This window comes from Dendronephthya gigantea, unplaced genomic scaffold (assembly GCF_004324835.1).
Source record: "Dendronephthya gigantea isolate DGI-Jeju-01 unplaced genomic scaffold, DenGig_1.0 000020F, whole genome shotgun sequence".
Taxonomy (NCBI): Eukaryota; Metazoa; Cnidaria; class Anthozoa; order Malacalcyonacea; family Nephtheidae; genus Dendronephthya; species Dendronephthya gigantea.
The window spans coordinates 1,089,559-1,111,728 of NW_021163030.1; the positions used below are offsets into that span (position 1 = coordinate 1,089,559).

General features: G+C 35.9%; 1 protein-coding gene across 5 annotated transcripts; it reads left to right on the forward strand.

Moving 5' to 3' along the window:
* The first annotated feature begins 10,803 nt into the window (after positions 1 to 10,803).
* LOC114521405 (mitochondrial ornithine transporter 1-like) lies at positions 10,804 to 21,804 on the forward strand. Of its 5 annotated transcripts, XR_003686804.1 has the most exons (8): positions 10,804 to 11,432; positions 12,370 to 12,542; positions 13,180 to 13,271; positions 13,615 to 13,684; positions 13,898 to 14,031; positions 20,083 to 20,101; positions 20,242 to 20,343; positions 21,365 to 21,804. XR_003686804.1 is itself a non-coding variant. In XM_028541850.1 (6 exons), exons 1-5 carry the CDS (start codon positions 10,909 to 10,911, stop codon positions 14,017 to 14,019), a joined length of 981 nt encoding a protein of 326 aa, XP_028397651.1. In that variant the 5' UTR covers positions 10,804 to 10,908; the 3' UTR covers positions 14,020 to 14,031; positions 20,083 to 20,156. The 5 variants fall into 5 exon arrangements, 2 of the variants coding, with proteins under 2 accessions (XP_028397651.1, XP_028397650.1); XR_003686803.1 differs by lacking the exon at positions 20,083 to 20,101 and having other exon boundaries at positions 20,147 to 20,343; XR_003686805.1 differs by lacking the exon at positions 20,083 to 20,101.
* The last annotated feature ends 366 nt before the right edge of the window (positions 21,805 to 22,170 follow it).

The following is a 22,170-nucleotide window of genomic DNA, read 5'->3' on the forward strand; positions in this document are numbered from 1 at the left end:
AAATAATCGTCATTCTCGAAAGGAAACTCAATATAAATGACTGAACGGCTTAGTTTGCTAAAATGTTTTGTTAATTTTGTGTTTTTAGTAGTATAGCCGCTTGACTCGCTGGTACACGTTGGGCCTAAATTGTATATTTATTTCACAAATTTTTATTTCACAAGTTTTTAAATCGAAGTAAAGCTACAGACATGCACTTAGCCGTTAAAGCCACAACCAATTTTGATGATTTGTTAGCGTTGAATCTATGTTTCTTTGGCGAGCTTTAGAAACGGAGGAGCATTTGAGATCACGTCATGAATTGAAGTTGTCGTTTTGTGGAATACTTGAGCAAGAACCGAGCTCAGAGAGCAGGGGAACAGGGTCAACGGTAAACATCGATAGTAGATCTGTACGATCGATCTTTAATCGGTTATGTTAGCGCTCTTTTAATATATCTTCTTAAATTAATATAAACACGAGTTGCCGTATAAATGGATCTGAGCGTAAAAGATCAACAAATCCTCAAAACTGTTATCCAGTTTCTTGTAGCCTTGGGTATTTGTCCCAACCTTTTTGAAGGAGTAGGTGCAGCCTTTAAACAAAGAACTGGTTTTGGTGATGCTTTGTGTGCTGAGCAAGACATCAAGTGTCCATGCAAAATGTTTGTATAAGTGTCTGGGTTCAGCTTATGTTACCTGCGTGGTTCGATTCATTGTGGCGAGGATTCGAATGGTCGCAGTAGGTTTTGTTTGTCCACTTTCTCTACAAGTGCCGTCCCAAACTTCGAAGTTATGTATTTGAAATTATATCAAAGTTGGGAATATATAACAATTGAATGTGCTCTTAAAATGGCCATGAACATGCCGTGTTGCTTGTTGTGGAATGAAAATTTAGCTACAGAATTCAGGCTGATCATCGAGATTATGGCATTGGATATTACCTGATTACCATACTGCACTGGTATACCCAACAATGGTGAAGTCTTTGTTCAAAGTATCTCATGGAGTAGTTAATGAATAACCAAGTCCAAAATTATATAGAAAATCTCGATATGTTCTCAATGTCAGATATTTTGAAATATGAATTTAAAAAATCGCAAAGAAAGCCAGGGATTTATCCAGACTTTTGATCGACAGTTCTTGGGCTGAAGGCACTAACGAATGCAGAGTTGACTGTCTGAATGTCTTTGTTGCTGTTTTACTGCTGTAAGGTTGATGAAGATGTTTGCTGTTTATGAATGATTTCTGTATTGTACTATTGTTTAATTCAGACTCAGCCATGCAGAGACTGGGGAGAGTATTCAGGGGTTAATTAAGGTGTTTTTAGTCGATATAAATTTTTTTTCGAACCATATCCGTTCCATAATATGTTTAATAACAGTATTTTTTTGTATGTAAAACAAAAATTTGGAAAGCGTGCCAAAAAAAAAATTTGGGGAAAAACACCCAAAAGAGATCATCCAGCCTATGCCACAATCTAACCTGGTTATACAACCGGCTGCAATATTCAGCATAGTTACAACTACGAAAGGTGCAAGGCGGTTGCTATAGGAAGAACTCCCCCCCATAACTCACATCTTAACGGCCGTCTAAGGGGGAGATGCACTACGGCCCCCAGACCATGATGTATGTGCACCTAACCGTTACGTCTCAGTGAGAAACAGAGTATGCATCGCCACAAGCCTAGCGTCATAGACGAATCAGCTACAGTGGCTAGCCCTGAGAGCGAAGATAAATTTAACGTATTTAAGCTTTTCCTGGTCTCGGGGGGCGGTCCCTAACAAGTATATGTACAGAAAACGACTAATAAGGCACACGCTTGGAAATGTCAAGATTTAAACGCCTAAACGTTTTTTAAGTGTTTCTAGCGAGAAATTTTAGTGTTTTTATATTCTTTTATGGTTTTGAAACAATCCTTGTTGGTTTTTAACGTCAAAATAATCGTCATTCTCGAAAGGAAACTCAATATAAATGACTGAACGGCTTAGTTTGCTAAAATGTTTTGTTAATTTTGTGTTTTTAGTAGTATAGCCGCTTGACTCGCTGGTACACGTTGGGCCTAAATTGTATGTATTTATTTCACAATTTTTATTTCACAAGTTTTTAAATCGAAGTAAAGCTACAGACATGCACTTAGCCGTTAAAGCCACAACCAATTTTGATGATTTGTTAGCGTTGAATCTATGTTTCTTTGGCGAGCTTTAGAAACGGAGGAGCATTTGAGATCACGTCATGAATTGAAGTTGTCGTTTTGTGGAATACTTGAGCAAGAACCGAGCTCAGAGAGCAGGGGAACAGGGTCAACGGTAAACATCGATAGTAGATCTGTACGATCGATCTTTAATCGGTTATGTTAGCGCTCTTTTAATATATCTTCTTAAATTAATATAAACACGAGTTGCCGTATAAATGGATCTGAGCGTAAAAGATCAACAAATCCTCAAAACTGTTATCCAGTTTCTTGTAGCCTTGGGTATTTGTCCCAACCTTTTTGAAGGAGTAGGTGCAGCCTTTAAACAAAGAACTGGTTTTGGTGATGCTTTGTGTGCTGAGCAAGACATCAAGTGTCCATGCAAAATGTTTGTATAAGTGTCTGGGTTCAGCTTATGTTACCTGCGTGGTTCGATTCATTGTGGCGAGGATTCGAATGGTCGCAGTAGGTTTTGTTTGTCCACTTTCTCTACAAGTGCCGTCCCAAACTTCGAAGTTATGTATTTGAAATTATATCAAAGTTGGGAATATATAACAATTGAATGTGCTCTTAAAATGGCCATGAACATGCCGTGTTGCTTGTTGTGGAATGAGAATTTAGCTACAGAAGAATTCAGGCTGATTCATCGATATCATTGGATATTACCTGATTACCATACTGCACTGGTATACCCAACAATGGTGAAGTCTTGTTCAAAGTATCTCATGGAGTATTAATGAATAACCAAGTCCAAATTATTAGAAAATCTCGATATGTTTCTCAATGTCAGATATTTTGAAATATGAATTTAAAAAATCGCAGAAAGCCAGGTGATTTATCCAGACTTTTGATCGACAGTTCTCGGGCTGAAGGCACTAACGAGAACGCAGAGTTGACTGTCTGAATGTCTTTGTCGCTGTTTTACTGCTGTAAGGTTGATGAAGATGTTTGCTGTTTACGAATGATTTCTGGTATTGTACTATTGTTTAATTCATTGCCTCCATCATGCAGAGACTGGGGAGAGTATTCAGGGGTTAATTAAGGTGTTTTTAGTCGATATAAATTTTTTTTCGAACCATATCCGTTCCATAATATGTTTAATAACAGTATTTTTTGTATGTAAAACAAAAATTTGGAAAGCGTGCCAAAAAAAAAATTGGGGAAAAACACCCAAAAGAGATCATCCAGCCTATGCCACAATCTAACCTGGTTATACAACCGGCTGCAATATTCAGCATAGTTACAACTACGAAAGGTGCAAGGCGGTTGCTATAGGAAGAACTCCCCCCCATAACTCACATCTTAACGGCCGTCTAAGGGGGAGATGCACTACGGCCCCCAGACCATGATGTATGTGCACCTAACCGTTACGTCTCAGTGAGAAACAGAGTATGCATCGCCACAAGCCTAGCGTCATAGACGAATCAGCTACAGTGGCTAGCCCTGAGAGCGAAGATAAATTTAACGTATTTAAGCTTTTCCTGGTCTCGGGGGGCGGTCCCTAACAAGTATATGTACAGAAAACGACTAATAAGGCACACGCTTGGAAATGTCAAGATTTAAACGCCTAAACGTTTTTTAAGTGTTTCTAGCGAGAAATTTTAGTGTTTTTATATTCTTTATGGTTTTGAAACAATCCTTGTTGGTTTTTAACGTCAAAATAATCGTCATTCTCGAAAGGAAACTCAATATAAATGACTGAACGGCTTAGTTTGCTAAAATGTTTTGTTATTTTGTGTTTTTAGTAGTATAGCCGCTTGACTCGCTGGTACACGTTGGGCCTAAATTGTATATTTATTTCACAAATTTTTATTTCACAAGTTTTTAAATCGAAGTAAAGCTACAGACATGCACTTAGCCGTTAAAGCCACAACCAATTTTGATGATTTGTTAGCGTTGAATCTATGTTTCTTTGGCGAGCTTTAGAAACGGAGGAGCATTTGAGATCACGTCATGAATTGAAGTTGTCGTTTTGTGGAATACTTGAGCAAGAACCGAGCTCAGAGAGCAGGGGAACAGGGTCAACGGTAAACATCGATAGTAGATCTGTACGATCGATCTTTAATCGGTTATGTTAGCGCTCTTTTAATATATCTTCTTAAATTAATATAAACACGAGTTGCCGTATAAATGGATCTGAGCGTAAAAGATCAACAAATCCTCAAAACTGTTATCCAGTTTCTTGTAGCCTTGGGTATTTGTCCCAACCTTTTTGAAGGAGTAGGTGCAGCCTTTAAACAAAGAACTGGTTTTGGTGATGCTTTGTGTGCTGAGCAAGACATCAAGTGTCCATGCAAAATGTTTGTATAAGTGTCTGGGTTCAGCTTATGTTACCTGCGTGGTTCGATTCATTGTGGCGAGGATTCGAATGGTCGCAGTAGGTTTTGTTTGTCCACTTTCTCTACAAGTGCCGTCCCAAACTTCGAAGTTATGTATTTGAAATTATATCAAAGTTGGGAATATATAACAATTGAATGTGCTCTTAAAATGGCCATGAACATGCCGTGTTGCTTGTTGTGGAATGAAAATTTAGCTACAAAGAATTCAGGGGTCGATTATATCGGATAACCTATTACCATACTGCACTGGTATACCCAACAATGGTGAAGTCTTCGTTCAAAGTATCTCATGGAGTATTAATGAATAAGCTAAAGTCCAATTATTAGAAAATCTCGATGTTCTCAATGTCAGATATTTTGAAATATGAATTTAAAAATCGCAGAAAGCCAGGTGATTTATCCAGACTTTTGATCGACAGTTCTTGGGCTGAAGGCACTAACGAGAATGCAGAGTTGACTGTCTGAATGTCTTTGTGCTGTTTTACTGCTGTAAGGTTGATGAAGATGTTTGCTGTTTATGAATGATTTCTGCTATTGTACTATTGTTTAATTCAGACTCAGCCATGCAGAGACTGGGGAGAGTATTCAGGGGTTAATTAAGGTGTTTTTAGTCGATATAAATTTTTTTTCGAACCATATCCGTTCCATAATATGTTTAATAACAGTATTTTTTTGTATGTAAAACAAAAATTTGGAAAGCGTGCCAAAAAAAAAATTTGGGGAAAAACACCCAAAAGAGATCATCCAGCCTATGCCACAATCTAACCTGGTTATACAACCGGCTGCAATATTCAGCATAGTTACAACTACGAAAGGTGCAAGGCGGTTGCTATAGGAAGAACTCCCCCCCATAACTCACATCTTAACGGCCGTCTAAGGGGGAGATGCACTACGGCCCCCAGACCATGATGTATGTGCACCTAACCGTTACGTCTCAGTGAGAAACAGAGTATGCATCGCCACAAGCCTAGCGTCATAGACGAATCAGCTACAGTGGCTAGCCCTGAGAGCGAAGATAAATTTAACGTATTTAAGCTTTTCCTGGTCTCGGGGGGCGGTCCCTAACAAGTATATGTACAGAAAACGACTAATAAGGCACACGCTTGGAAATGTCAAGATTTAAACGCCTAAACGTTTTTTAAGTGTTTCTAGCGAGAAATTTTAGTGTTTTTATATTCTTTATGTTTTGAAACAATCCTTGTTGGTTTTTAACGTCAAAATAATCGTCATTCTCGAAAGGAAACTCAATATAAATGACTGAACGGCTTAGTTTGCTAAAATGTTTTGTTAATTTTGTGTTTTTAGTAGTATAGCCGCTTGACTCGCTGGTACACGTTGGGCCTAAATTGTATGTTTATTTCACAAATTTTTATTTCACAAGTTTTTAAATCGAAGTAAAGCTACAGACATGCACTTAGCCGTTAAAGCCACAACCAATTTTGATGATTTGTTAGCGTTGAATCTATGTTTCTTTGGCGAGCTTTAGAAACGGAGGAGCATTTGAGATCACGTCATGAATTGAAGTTGTCGTTTTGTGGAATACTTGAGCAAGAACCGAGCTCAGAGAGCAGGGGAACAGGGTCAACGGTAAACATCGATAGTAGATCTGTACGATCGATCTTTAATCGGTTATGTTAGCGCTCTTTTAATATATCTTCTTAAATTAATATAAACACGAGTTGCCGTATAAATGGATCTGAGCGTAAAAGATCAACAAATCCTCAAAACTGTTATCCAGTTTCTTGTAGCCTTGGGTATTTGTCCCAACCTTTTTGAAGGAGTAGGTGCAGCCTTTAAACAAAGAACTGGTTTTGGTGATGCTTTGTGTGCTGAGCAAGACATCAAGTGTCCATGCAAAATGTTTGTATAAGTGTCTGGGTTCAGCTTATGTTACCTGCGTGGTTCGATTCATTGTGGCGAGGATTCGAATGGTCGCAGTAGGTTTTGTTTGTCCACTTTCTCTACAAGTGCCGTCCCAAACTTCGAAGTTATGTATTTGAAATTATATCAAAGTTGGGAATATATAACAATTGAATGTGCTCTTAAAATGGCCATGAACATGCCGTGTTGCTTGTTGTGGAATGAAAATTTAGCTACAAAGAATTCAGGCTGATTCATCGAGATTACCTGGATTACCTATTACCATACTGCACTGGTATACCCAACAATGGTGAAGTCTTGTTCAAAGTATCTCATGGATCAGTATTAATGAATAACCAATCCAAATTATTAGAAAATCTGATTGTTCTCAATGTCAGATATTTTGAAATATGAATTTAAAAAATCGCAGAAAGCCAGGTGATTTATCCAGACTTTTGATCGACAGTTCTTGGGCTGAAGGCACTAACGGAATGCAGAGTTGACTGTCTGAATGTCTTTGTTGCTGTTTTACTGCTGTAAGGTTGATGAAGATGTTTGCTGTTTATGAATGATTTCTGCTATTGTACTATTGTTTAATTCAGCCTCATCATGCAGAGACTGGGAGAGTATTCAGGGGTTAATTAAGGTGTTTTTAGTCGATATAAATTTTTTTCGAACCATATCCGTTCCATAATATGTTTAATAACAGTATTTTTTTGTATGTAAAACAAAAATTTGGAAAGCGTGCCAAAAAAAAAATTTGGGGAAAAACACCCAAAAGAGATCATCCAGCCTATGCCACAATCTAACCTGGTTATACAACCGGCTGCAATATTCAGCATAGTTACAACTACGAAAGGTGCAAGGCGGTTGCTATAGGAAGAACTCCCCCCCATAACTCACATCTTAACGGCCGTCTAAGGGGGAGATGCACTACGGCCCCCAGACCATGATGTATGTGCACCTAACCGTTACGTCTCAGTGAGAAACAGAGTATGCATCGCCACAAGCCTAGCGTCATAGACGAATCAGCTACAGTGGCTAGCCCTGAGAGCGAAGATAAATTTAACGTATTTAAGCTTTTCCTGGTCTCGGGGGGCGGTCCCTAACAAGTATATGTACAGAAAACGACTAATAAGGCACACGCTTGGAAATGTCAAGATTTAAACGCCTAAACGTTTTTTAAGTGTTTCTAGCGAGAAATTTTAGTGTTTTTATATTCTTTTATGGTTTTGAAACAATCCTTGTTGGTTTTTAACGTCAAAATAATCGTCATTCTCGAAAGGAAACTCAATATAAATGACTGAACGGCTTAGTTTGCTAAAATGTTTTGTTAATTTGTGTTTTTAGTAGTATAGCCGCTTGACTCGCTGGTACACGTTGGGCCTAAATTGTATATTTATTTCACAAATTTTTATTTCACAAGTTTTTAAATCGAAGTAAAGCTACAGACATGCACTTAGCCGTTAAAGCCACAACCAATTTTGATGATTTGTTAGCGTTGAATCTATGTTTCTTTGGCGAGCTTTAGAAACGGAGGAGCATTTGAGATCACGTCATGAATTGAAGTTGTCGTTTTGTGGAATACTTGAGCAAGAACCGAGCTCAGAGAGCAGGGGAACAGGGTCAACGGTAAACATCGATAGTAGATCTGTACGATCGATCTTTAATCGGTTATGTTAGCGCTCTTTTAATATATCTTCTTAAATTAATATAAACACGAGTTGCCGTATAAATGGATCTGAGCGTAAAAGATCAACAAATCCTCAAAACTGTTATCCAGTTTCTTGTAGCCTTGGGTATTTGTCCCAACCTTTTTGAAGGAGTAGGTGCAGCCTTTAAACAAAGAACTGGTTTTGGTGATGCTTTGTGTGCTGAGCAAGACATCAAGTGTCCATGCAAAATGTTTGTATAAGTGTCTGGGTTCAGCTTATGTTACCTGCGTGGTTCGATTCATTGTGGCGAGGATTCGAATGGTCGCAGTAGGTTTTGTTTGTCCACTTTCTCTACAAGTGCCGTCCCAAACTTCGAAGTTATGTATTTGAAATTATATCAAAGTTGGGAATATATAACAATTGAATGTGCTCTTAAAATGGCCATGAACATGCCGTGTTGCTTGTTGTGGAATGAAATTTAGCTACAAAGAATTCAGGCTGATTCATCGAGATATCTGGGATATTACCTATTACCATACTGCACTGGTATACCCAACAATGGTGGGAGTCTTCGTTCAAACTATCTCATGGAGTATTAATGAATAAGCTAAATCCACAATTATTAGAAAATCTGAGTTGTTTCAATGTCAGATATTTTGAAATATGAATTTGAAAATCGCAGAAAGCCAGGGATTTATCCAGACTTTTGATGACAGTTCTGGGCTGAAGGCACTAACGGAATGCAGAGTTGACTGTCTGAATGTCTTTGTGCTGTTTTACTGCTGTAAGGTTGATGAAGATGTTTGCTGTTTATGAATGATTTCTGGTATTGTACTATTGTTTAATTCATTGCCTCCTATATCATGCAGAGACTGGGGAGAGTATTCAGGGGTTAATTAAGGTGTTTTTAGTCGATATAAATTTTTTTTCGAACCATATCCGTTCCATAATATGTTTAATAACAGTATTTTTTTGTATGTAAAACAAAATTTGGAAAGCGTGCCAAAAAAAAAATTTGGGGAAAAACACCCAAAAGAGATCATCCAGCCTATGCCACAATCTAACCTGGTTATACAACCGGCTGCAATATTCAGCATAGTTACAACTACGAAAGGTGCAAGGCGGTTGCTATAGGAAGAACTCCCCCCCATAACTCACATCTTAACGGCCGTCTAAGGGGGAGATGCACTACGGCCCCCAGACCATGATGTATGTGCACCTAACCGTTACGTCTCAGTGAGAAACAGAGTATGCATCGCCACAAGCCTAGCGTCATAGACGAATCAGCTACAGTGGCTAGCCCTGAGAGCGAAGATAAATTTAACGTATTTAAGCTTTTCCTGGTCTCGGGGGGCGGTCCCTAACAAGTATATGCACAGAAAACGACTAATAAGGCACACGCTTGGAAATGTCAAGATTTAAACGCCTAAACGTTTTTTAAGTGTTTCTAGCGAGAAATTTTAGTGTTTTTATATTCTTTTAGTGTTTTGAAACAATCCTTGTTGGTTTTTAACGTCAAAATAATCGTCATTCTCGAAAGGAAACTCAATATAAATGACTGAACGGCTTAGTTTGCTAAAATGTTTTGTTATTTTGTGTTTTTAGTAGTATAGCCGCTTGACTCGCTGGTACACGTTGGGCCTAAATTGTATAAATTTATTTCACAAGTTTTTATTTCACAAGTTTTTAAATCGAAGTAAAGCTGCAGACATGCACTTAGCCGTTAAAGCCACAACCAATTTTGATGATTTGTTAGCGTTGAATCTATGTTTCTTTGGCGAGCTTTAGAAACGGAGGAGCATTTGAGATCACGTCATGAATTGAAGTTGTCGTTTTGTGGAATACTTGAGCAAGAACCGAGCTCAGAGAGCAGGGGGACAGGGTCAACGGTAAACATCGATAGTAGATCTGTACGATTGATCTTTAATCGGTTATGTTAGCGCTCTTTTAATATATCTTCTTAAATTAATATAAACACGAGTTGCCGTATAAATGGATCTGAGCGTAAAAGATCAACAAATCCTCAAAACTGTTATCCAGTTTCTTGTAGCCTTGGGTATTTGTCCCAACCTTTTTGAAGGAGTAGGTGCAGCCTTTAAACAAAGAACTGGTTTTGGTGATGCTTTGTGTGCTGAGCAAGACATCAAGTGTCCATGCAAAATGTTTGTATAAGTGTCTGGGTTCAGCTTATGTTACCTGCGTGGTTCGATTCATTGTGGCGAGGATTCGAATGGTCGCAGTAGGTTTTGTTTGTCCACTTTCTCTACAAGTGCCGTCCCAAACTTCGAAGTTATGTATTTGAAATTATATCAAAGTTGGGAATATATAACAATTGAATGTGCTCTTAAAATGGCCATAAACATGCTGTGTTTCTTGTTGTGGAATGAAAATTTAGCTACAGAAGAATTCAGGCTGATTCATCGAGATTATGGTCTATCATTGGGATATTACCTTTATTACCATACTGCACTGGTATACCCAACAATGGTGGAGTCTTCGTTCAAACTATCTCATGGATCAGTATTAATGAATAAGCTAAATCCACAATTAGTAGAAAATCTTGAGTTGTTTTCGCGCGAAGCGACTTTACTACTTTGTATTTCAGCAACTTGTTTCAGATGGTTGCAGTTAAGAGCTCGGGAACAAAAGTAAAATGTCGCTTCGCGCGAAAAATATCGCTAGTGGATCGCGTCAATCCCACACCCTAGTACTCCAGTTATGCTCATTTATATGTTATAGCTCAGTGTCAAATGTCAACGTGTTGTTTTGTTCTTGACTTCTTGCATAATAAGAAAAGAGAATGATGAAACATAACGGGGTTTGAATCACCATCATTTGTGCTCTGGTGGTGTAAAGACTGAATTAACATCAAGTCTGATAAGATGAATGAAAGCGGTATTGAGGGGCGTGAAACAGCGTCACTAGAACTCAATCAGGAAGAAATGTCTGAAGTAAAAGTTTTAGATTATCGTGCAATGATAGTTGATACTATTGCTGGAGCCAATGCTGGGACAGCCTGTGTCTTTGCTGGTCAACCTTTTGATACAGTAAAGGTTAAGATGCAAGTGTTTCCTAATCTTTATAAAAATGCGTTTGAATGCTTTAAACGAACATTAAAGGAAGAAAGGTTTCGTGGTCTATATGCAGGGACTGGACCAGCACTTGTCACTCAGATAGCTGAGAATTCCATCCTTTTTCTTTGTTATGGTCGATGTCAAACAATTATTCAAAGTATTTTTCAAGTTCCACATGTTGATGACCTTAGTGTATTTCAAAATGCATGTGCCGGTAGTGTTGCTGCTTTTATTACATCATTTGCATTGTGTCCAACTGAATTGATCAAATGTAAATTACAAGCTCAACATCAAATGAGGCAGAGGGGTGGTGATAATGGCAAGAAACCTCTGTAAGTATAAGATTTGTTCTATGTAATGAATTTAGACATACTGTGACATTTATATGACAATAGAAAAACACTTTAAATAAGCATGACTAGAACAGGTAGTCTTATTATATTTAGCAATCCAAAATTCAGCAATTAAACAATTAATTAATATTTCATTGTGTCATGGCGCACAGGTTGCACCCTAGGAAATTTTAGCATTCCTAATAAGATGCAGAACTGAAGCACAAAATTCATACCACAGAATGAATTGGCCATTGACATCAATTTGGCCATAGTGCAATCTCATTGATATTTAATAGCAGCTAGATAATATATCTAAATGATTTCCTATTCATGTCTCCCTCAGTAACACAATTTTGTTCTTTTTGTGGCTTTACATTTATAAATTTCATTGCATTGCTAATCACAATACCAATGTACAGCACACACAAAAGTTTTCATTGTGGTTTAGGCATTGGTAGAGAATAGCCATACTAATGTTAAAGAATACCTTCCCTATTAGGTTGAAGATCTGCAGTGCTAAGAGGCGCTCTTAACAGAGAATTATCTACGGCAGATCCGTAAGGAAGGGGGGGGTGCAGATCAATTTTGGCCTTTTTGGGGGTGTGGTACAAGCACCAGCTGTCAAGAATGTTACAATGTAGTGAGAGATTATAAAGATGAGATAATATGGTGCTAGAATAATATTATACAAATTAAAGTATATTCACTTCAGTTTATCTTCACTTATTATTATTGATTATTCATGGGCACAACCAAACAGATCACCATAGCCTAGAATTTACTCAGAACAAAGATAACAGACATATGGATCTATTTATCTATTTAATTTAATCTGGTATAAAATGTAATATGCAAGCTTATTCTTAATATATATTACTGTAATCAACATGCAGCAAAATCTGAAACAGAACTCTTTCAACAATAATCTACATAGAGGTGGTCTTGCACTAACAGCCCAAATCATTAGAAATGAAGGACCCCTGGGCTTATATCGTGGTTTTGTGAGTACGTGTACGCGAGAAGTGGGCGGATATTTCTTCTTTTTTGGTGGTTATCAATTAAGCAAACGTCTTCTAACACCGGAGGGAAAAACAGTTGATGACTTAGGTATAAAGCGTTTTATTGTTCTTAAATTTTACTTTATAAATATTTATGACAAACAAATTGTCTTTAAAACGGCCATAACACTTTGGTAAAATTATTTTACCTCCATGCATTCGTGATGCCACGGGTGAGTAAAAGTGTTTGTTGTGGACTAATTGTCCACCTTGCGTGGACTAATTGTTCCTGAATTGAAGAAAACGTTTTTAAGATGTTGCCCCCCTCAAATTTCCTCCCTTTCTAATAAGCCCTTCTTTTGAAGAAATGTTTTAATTCCCCTCTCTATTGGCCCATCTCTTGTATAATCATTAAACAACTACGGCATGCATCTACACTATCTTCCTCGTATATTGTAATAAGACATCCCTTACCTTGTATTACATGAGGTCGATGAAATACGTACGGTACTTGACATTCAAGTGAAACTATTCGAACTGTCGAACTTGCTGAACATTTTAAAACTTGCTGTAATATTGATATGTATTTTGTCTTTTTTTTTCTTATACTATGAACGTTATAGTTTGCATTTTGCGGGAAATTACTGTGGTCGTGGTTAAGAGCAGAGAAACCGACACAACAAATGTAGTTTCAACAATGTTTGTGGTTATCATATTTAACTTTGTTTATATTTCATTCCATCAAGGTCCTCTAGAAGTTGCTATATCAGGAGGAATCGCAGGAGCATGTTTCTGGGCGTCTGTTTTTCCTACAGACGTCGTAAAATCTAGAGTTCAGGTCGGTGTAGTGTTTGAATGCTTTCATTGATACCTTGGAATTTTTCTCCCCATTTTAAAAAAGAATAAATTTCTCGTCTTAAGTCATTATATATATATATATATATATATATATATGGTTGCTATATTTACCGATTTTTTCTCCACATGCGCATTACCTTGGTGGCTGTCCAATGACATAAACTTGATTAGCAGAGAGATGATTTTGTGTTTTTTGTTTTTCCTGCCGCATGTAATTAGCCGGTCCTCAAAAATCGCAAGCTTGTAATCTGATTGTTACGTATTTTAGTCTATGTATTATTTTGTTGGTAATTTTTTTGTCAGTAATTTGGTCATAATTTTAGACTGGTAGCAATGACAGTGGTTATCCAAAAGGATTTTTGAGTCTAACCTACTCTATTTTTAAAAAGGAAGGTGAGTATTCTAAGAGTGCAGAAGTGCACACCAGCTTAACTACTTTTGTTCGCGTTAAACAGAAGACCGCTATATTCTGGCAGCACTTTCACAACAGTCGGAACTGTATAATAACAGAACCAATTGGTTTTTACAGTGTAGCAGTCTTAGTATTTTTATATTGTTATTTCAGTGGCTTCGTTGTTACAGTATTTCATTTGTCTAAAATTTAAGGTATTCGAGCATTATATAAAGGTCTTGGCCCGGCTATTGTACGATGTTTCCCAGCGAATGCAGCTTTATTCTTAGCATATGAAGGAACAGAACGGTTACTAAAGCCAAACAAATCTGCGTGAAGATTATTAATTGTAAGTAAAGCTCTTAGCTTATTTTTTAGTATCTTTACAACAAAAAAACTTGCATGATTATAATATATATATATATACACTAAACATGCATGATTATAATATATATACACTTGACATACTAGCAATACACATGCATCTATCAAAGTTTGTTTGTTTTCCGTTTTTGTAGGCTTGCGATTAATTCCTATAACTGAAATATATAGTCATCAATTATACTAATAGAAAATATTACTAATTTAACAAATACTACTTTTCCAAGAATGTATTTAGAGTGCTTTTAAATCGTGAAAATTTAAATATACAGTATATTCTGGACTATAGGTTGTACAGAAAAGGTAACCTTTAACTTTAGCGCGATATTCCACGCGTGATTGGAATAATTTGATCAATTAAGATATAGATATAGGCTTTTTTCAATTTTTCTGTTGAATGCCTGTTTTTGTTTTTTTTCATATACTGATATGAAGAAAATTTGAGCTATTTAATACGAGTTTGTTGAAAAATGTATATTGGCAAAGTAATTTACGCACAAGAGCGCGCAAGGCCTGGTTACCAGCTTTAGGTACTGCATGTAGACGTGCCATAATGTCTTAGCTTTATAAATGGTATGCTTACTTTACTGACTGGGCGAACCAGAAATGCAATAAAATCTCCGAAAATTACCCTAAACAAGATCCCTATCCGGACTATCCTAACGCATGTTTTTCACTAGGAACATGCCATAAATTGTTCTATGTAATATAGATATGCTGCATGCATGTATCTGACCGCATGCAGAATACGAATTTCTGAGATTGTTAAATGTCAGATAATAGTCTCGCGTTCTTATTTCCGCTTGCAATATTACGATATTAAATCTGCATTTGCTTACGATATTAAATCTGCATCAAGGTTTACAATTCCGTAACTTTTCCGCTAAAGTATATTTAGGGTGTTTGTTTAAAAACAGAATTTGTAGGCATTATTTAATAATATCGTTGTCATGGGCGTCGTTTGATTAGATTAGATATTGGTCGTGTGAGCGTCAAAATGCCGACATTTCGAGGAAAGACTTGCCGTCTGAGAAATAACAATGAATAATAATGAACACTGAATAAGCGACCAAGTTGCTTCACCAAGTTTGATCAATCACAACGCAGAAAATCAAACGTTACCTGGAAATTGATACTAGAAGGATAAAGAAGAACAGTTTGTCTTCTAAGTCCTAAAACGTCCAGTGTTTTATACTTTTTTAAACTTAGTCATGCAAGAGCAGTTATACTCCGTATATATATTATTATATGTGGTCAAACTTCTTAGTACACTGTACGAACCAAATGAACTATACGTTAAAGGTGCTAATTCTGTAATGTTTAAAAAACACAAACTTGCATCGTGCATGCATTACCCATGGTGATGTGGAGGTTATCCTTTTTCACTTTTTCTTCTGCATGAATGTTAAGTCTTATAAAGTGCAAACTTTGAATGTTAAATATAAATCTTAATTGATTTATCCTCTCTTGTAAAAGCGTATAAAAGTTTCCGTTCTAATTTTCATCCACAAACACCCTCTATAACTATGAGTTCAATTTAAGCTGTATGTATACCATGCAGTTAAAACTCACGTAGCTTTATGTAAACCAATATTTAAGAGTCACGTAGCTTTATGTAAACCAATATTTAACACGAAATCTTTTATTACGATAGTGAACTATATAATTTAATTTTTATATAATATATATTATGTATTAGGTTTCATTTGACGAAATAAAATAAGGCCCATTATATTATATGAATGTTAATTGGTAGAGTGTTTTCTTCAATGTTTATCTCAAGACCTGTGGTATGGGTTAGGATTCCTAGCTGTGTTTTTGTCAGTGCTGAATAACATGATTGTTTTTCATATACAAATCGTTCTTATAAAGGAACTCATAAATAGAGCGGCTATATAAACGGAAGTACTTGTGAAATTATTAAATAGGTGAAAGTCTGGCGACCATGGTCCAATTTTAGGCAAAATTTAAACATCACTCGTGTGATGGATGACGGATCTTGTATATTTTTCTTGTATATAAGTATATAGAGTTATTTAATAAGGAGGCAATCCGTGAATATCCCTGACATAATGGCATGAGACATAATCATTGCGAAGTTACAAAATAACGGTCTTAGTTTGAAACGTCTTGTTTATCTTATAACGTGCGGCATCTCAGGAAGTTTCTCAAGTGCATGTGAACTTATTTGATAAAACCATATAAAATTCTATAGGTTGAAAGAACATCGTCTCTATAAATTATGTAATAGATGTTGAAAGTATAGGACTATGAATCCGCTTGCTCTTTCATATATTTCACTACACGAACGATTCGTTTTATACCAATTAAAACAGGTGTAAACTTCCTGTTTATTTTTGGATTTCCTCAAATGTAAAAATTTCTCTCTCTAAGCGGAATACCGTTTATAATTAAGCTCTTCTGAGCCAGATAGCCTTGCCAATATTGACTTTATGCTGTCTGTAATGTCAGTTTCCAAATAAAAGGCCGGAAAATCCTTCTCATCAGGTGATGCACGATAATTGATATGTTCGGGTGTGACTTCGTTACCGCTGTTAGCATGAACAAAGAAAATAATTCAAACACTTCAAAATGTTTCAAAATCTGCACGTGCCTGCAGGAAGTTTGCATGGCCGACAAATCGAATCCTGCATGACAAGGTCAAGTTGTTGCTGGTATTAATGCTATTCTTAAATTTTGCCGAGGGCCCATGAGTCTCACACTATCAAACAATATCACTCGACCTAACACCCATATAGGTCGAAGTAGCCTAATATTTGGATATTAGAAAAGTATTTCAAATTTTTATGTTATGATGATTCGGTTTGTGTGATCCTCAAAAATCCCACAAATAACTGGGAGAAACGTGTAGAGCAGCTAGGAACCACCGGCATCTTCTGGAAGTTATCGAATACACATTACGCTATGGCCTGGTTTATAAGTTGTTTGAGTGGGTCCGGGAGTGATTTGTATAAAATCTATAAATTATGGTATGCGGCAATGTTTCTTAGCGCGCGTGTATGTATTTCCCCATGTATGTCATACATGCTTAAATTTGACCAAAAATTGAATTGTGCTCATAGGTAAATTGTGTTCATAGAAATATCATGTAACTATATAGGTACACTCAAATATATATATTTATAAGCAGTTCTGTATGTACCAAGGTCACACCAAATATATCGTTCAGTATATGATTTTTTGATGTTCAATATATATCAAATTTCAAAATGGCGGCTAGCCGTTTTCTGAAAGTTTCTTACAAAGATAAGCGAACAAATGCAGTTCTTGTGTCAATTCAGTTGTGCAAAAATTTCGTGAATATAACAAGTAGTGTTATTTAAGGTATTTAGAATTTGAAATTAGGCAGTGTAAATTATTCTCAGTGACTTACCCTAAATTTTATTTTTATTAACTTAACAATCTTATGATTGATGGTAAGGGCAACAGAACGTTAGTTCCTATTTAAGTCCCACCGAAAATTACATTGTCATTATTACATATTTACTATAGTTATTACGTTATTAACATATAGATAGAAAGTTACAAACAAAGTTATATAGAAATGCATTCACGAACAACAGTTTGACTCTTATTAAAGAACGACATACACTTACTACACCATGTTTTCCAAGTTCTAGGGCGGTCTACATCGAAGGTATTGATCAGTTTGTTCGAATAATGAATATATAGTTTAGATTTCAATAATTTCAATGAATCCGCGCCATTGCCACTGCCCATGTTCATTTTATTTTGCACTGATATTTGTTTATATTTAATTTTACTGTATCTATAAAGAATATTGATTTTCTTTCAAACTGATCTCGCAATTCTGCCGTTTCGAAATTTTGCGGCCGGTATAATATTAATTTACTGGGTCGATGAACACAGTACGTCCTTTATAATGCTGTTACTGAAGTAACTAAACAGTTGATTGAAATTGATCATTTAGATGTCAAACACAGCAATTGATAGAAATCTTATCCATCAAAATATTCTAGAAAAGTTGGTAGATCCCATGCGGCCTTTTTTCCTGTACAGAAATAGTTTTATCCGCCTGATCAATACAGTCGTGATCAGTAATTTCTCTATACATGACATGCAGAGAAACATCTCATTATCTTATAATGTGTTTTACGGTAGTTTTAAGACGTGTAGTTGAATGAACTACTGCAAAAATTATCAAACTCTAAAAATAATTTAAATACTTTGTACCATGAGAAGATCTGTCGTAACTAGCGGGTCATTCATCAGGATCATTCTTTGATATCAACTATTTAGCGCCCCGCCGTACGATAGATTGTTTGAGTGTTGTCAGTGTTTATAGTTTGAACATGTCTCGTGTCTCACAATCAAACGTGCTGAGCTATCATGTTGGGTCGCTCACAATGTAACGGAACAAATGGTCTTAACTCATTACAAAATATTTAAAATTTTTAGAACACTAAGCATAGTATTCATATAATCGTATTAATCCTCCTTTCCGTTCGGTGTCACCGCATATACAAAACCAGTAAACGCATTTTTTGTTCAAACATCATTTCATTTAAATCACTATAAGTATAATACAAGAAGGGATGCCATGCATGCATGGAATGTAGCTTTGCGTCCATCTGAAATCCCTCTTAGACTCTAATCTTTTTGCTTTGTATGAAACAATGGTTGAAACCAACTTTCTTAGTATGAAGTGGCATTCAGTAAAGTGTAAAATTGTCGCATGATGTAAGTAGTTTTTGGATAAGCGTGGGAATATGTTTTGAGTATTTGAGTAAAGACGGTTATTAGCCTAATGGTATTGATATTCTCTCCATATGTTCAAACCAAACAGTGTTTTTGATTATAGAAGCTACTGTTCCTTATCTATAACGAGAAATCCGTTGACCACTTATGGACATCCGTTGTTTACACGCGTTCTTGTTTTAGACACCTTCCTGTTATTAAATATTGTTAGTCATCTATATTATACTGTCTTATAATAAGTTATATGAGTTTTACCAGTTTTTTCTTTTACTTACTTCTTCGTCCTTTCGGCGTTCATATCTTATAATTTGGTTAGAATTCCTCATCAGAAAAGATCTCTAGACTCTACTCACTACAACACTGCGGCACTATAGATTCAATTATTTGGCAGACAAAATCAAAGACAAAGAAAATAAAAAGAATGCAGCCGACCAATATTAATGTATGACGTATTATATGTTCTGCATGCATGTCTATAATATTTTCCATAAGTTCATATATAACGGATGCTTCTGCTTTGGTAGTTGGTACAAGTGATATCCGGATTACTTTGCATTGCCAGTGTAACAATGGCTTGCTTCAGATGTATAAAAATTGAAACTTATATAATTGGCGGAAACTCAATGTATCACATTTCGCCAAACACTGCAATTTTTTCTGTAAAGCCTTTATGCAAAGCTGAAGGATCGCAAGTAACGGTTAATTATCATATAACCACCTTTGTCTTTTGTCTAAAATTTTGTCTAAAATCCATTATTTCACATAGAACAGGAAATGTTTCATTTAGAAGGTTTTAAAAGTCTAACACTTTAATAATGGGACCAGCCTTGCGGCAAAATTCTTTCTTGCTACCACAGTAATACTATCTTGTCCACGAGCACGATGTCAATACAATTTATGTCGTTATCGCCACGCCATCTAGTTTACATTTTGAAAGATTTCCAATTTCCCTTTCCGCGACCATTATTCAAATAACCAACAACAACAAAGATAGTTATCGTGCCTCATAGTAATTACTGTATAGCTTTGTAGCTATCATCATTTAGTAAAGAAGGGTTATGATTATATGATAGACAACGAATACGATAATGACGTGAAATGAGATCTTGTCTGCGAAGCAATACAAAAACAGAATTTTTTATCTATACTATCTTCGGGACTGTATATCGTCAACCACTCAGGTCAAACATAAGTGTTAAAGATTATGAGATATGATTTTTTGAATTATATGTTCCAACTTATAAACCTGATAAAAAATAATTCTATTTATTACAAACAGGCCTGAAAAGTCAAGTGCAGTAAGTATTACTTGAGATACAAAGTAAAATATTCGATATTGTTAGTGTCGCTATGTGGGTGTCATACACTCCCTGCTGCATTCCGGATGTGGCAATTTATTCGCACTATGGTGAAAAGATAAAAGGACAATTTACTACAGATCAAGCCATTCGCCAGAAGATAGTTGTGCTTGAGTCATCCTTCAAGGATCAAAAAGTTGCACATAACAGACTGGAAGAAATCGGACAGTAAACATTTTAATGTAAGTAATCGTAACTTGGGTCATTTTTTATATCCCTCGCGACTTATACTTGGTTTGCATGCCAATAACTTAAGAACAATTAATTCCTGATTGCAAATATGTTCAGGTGATCTAACAAGATTTCATAATTACTATTGACTTGCTTCATAGTACCGCTCTTTATGTTTCATAGCTACAAGTGCATGTGTAACTTTTAAATTTATGTTGTGTGAATACATGTAAATATCAATATCAACTAAATTGTCTCGTTTCATTGCGACATAGTTTCTCGTATGAGTGATAATTTTAGCGTGGGTTGTAAGTAACTGCAAGGCGACGCCGATCTTTCAGGAATTCTTTTGCGCTGTAACATATGCAATACAAGCCAATAGGGAAATATAGTGTTATCATTTAGGCTCTATAAGCGCCAAAAATCATATATGTGGGTTATATAGTCACCACATTATGCATGCTAGTATATATAGCTATTAACCTTTAAAAGTTGTAAAACTGTAAACCTGTTAACCTTTGTCAACTTTAAGCGCGACAGGGATAGTAAGTTGTAACGTATATTTTGCTATATTCAAGTAGCTAAGAAAATTACCTTATGAGCAAATATATTCTCTGACTGTAGCGAAATTAATAAGTATACTTCATCCCTCGAGCGTTTAAAGTTTAAGATCGTTTTGGAAGACGACCTTCATTGAATTTTTTGGTTAAGACGTCTAAAACCTCTTTATTTTAATCAAAGGTAATGACTTCTAAATCAAATCCCAAGAAATTAAAGAGTTAAACATTTTAAACTTGTTTTTGTTATATACGCATTGGCGCAAAAACGGAGAAGTGAGCTCATGCATGCAGTTGCATGAAGTTATTTTACAAATGCAGGACATGCAAATATACCTGCGGCTAAAGCGTATATACTATATGTAAGCTGATTTCTGAAACCATAACTAAGAAAACTGAATCCTTCGGTAATATTCTTTGGATTTTATTGTGTTACATAATACAAAACTGATCTATATCCGTTTGACATTTATAGAATGAAGAAAATTCACGTACAGACGACTTTCTTTCTTATTCTTATCCTCGTCACCGTTGCCTCGCCAGCAAGTACGAGCTGTCAACAAAAAAAGTTACGCTGTCAAACGGATTCGTTAGCTTGCCTCAAGGTCTGCACACAGTTAGCACAATGCGAGGCATGCCAGAAAACCTATAAGCAATGTTCAACAATGTGCAAGACCACGAAAAAGCATTCGAAGAAACAGAATATAAAAAAGATCAAGCGTAAAATAAAAAAGTTATTGAAACTGTTGTGACTTGTTCATTGACTTCACTAGTGAAAATAGTGCTGAAAATATTATATGGTAGTAGAAAATCACATGCAACAGCAGGCAAGAGTATATTTATTTTAGTTAATTTAATATATTTGAAAAACCTTTTGTAAATATATTTCAAAATTTTGTAATGTATATTTTCTTGTGAGTCACAAAATTAAATCTGTTGAATAAACAGAAACTATGAATTAACTTACAAAGGCGTGTTTGAAACCTCCCAGTATAAATACTATATATTCTGACCCATGCACAGCTAAAGTTATATATTCAACTGATCAAAGGTGCATTGACCACAATAAATAAACCGCCAGGCCTGGACTAATATTGCGTTTATATTATAACCATGCACGTCGAAATATTTCCATTTTCTTGTCGCATTTTCCACTCCATACTGATATACAACCATTTTAGGAAGTTCTATAGTTAACAATTATTACAATACTCGTACAATACTATTTGACCTTCACATATTTTTCTCACACTTTATTTTATCCGCTGTAAATAATAGTGA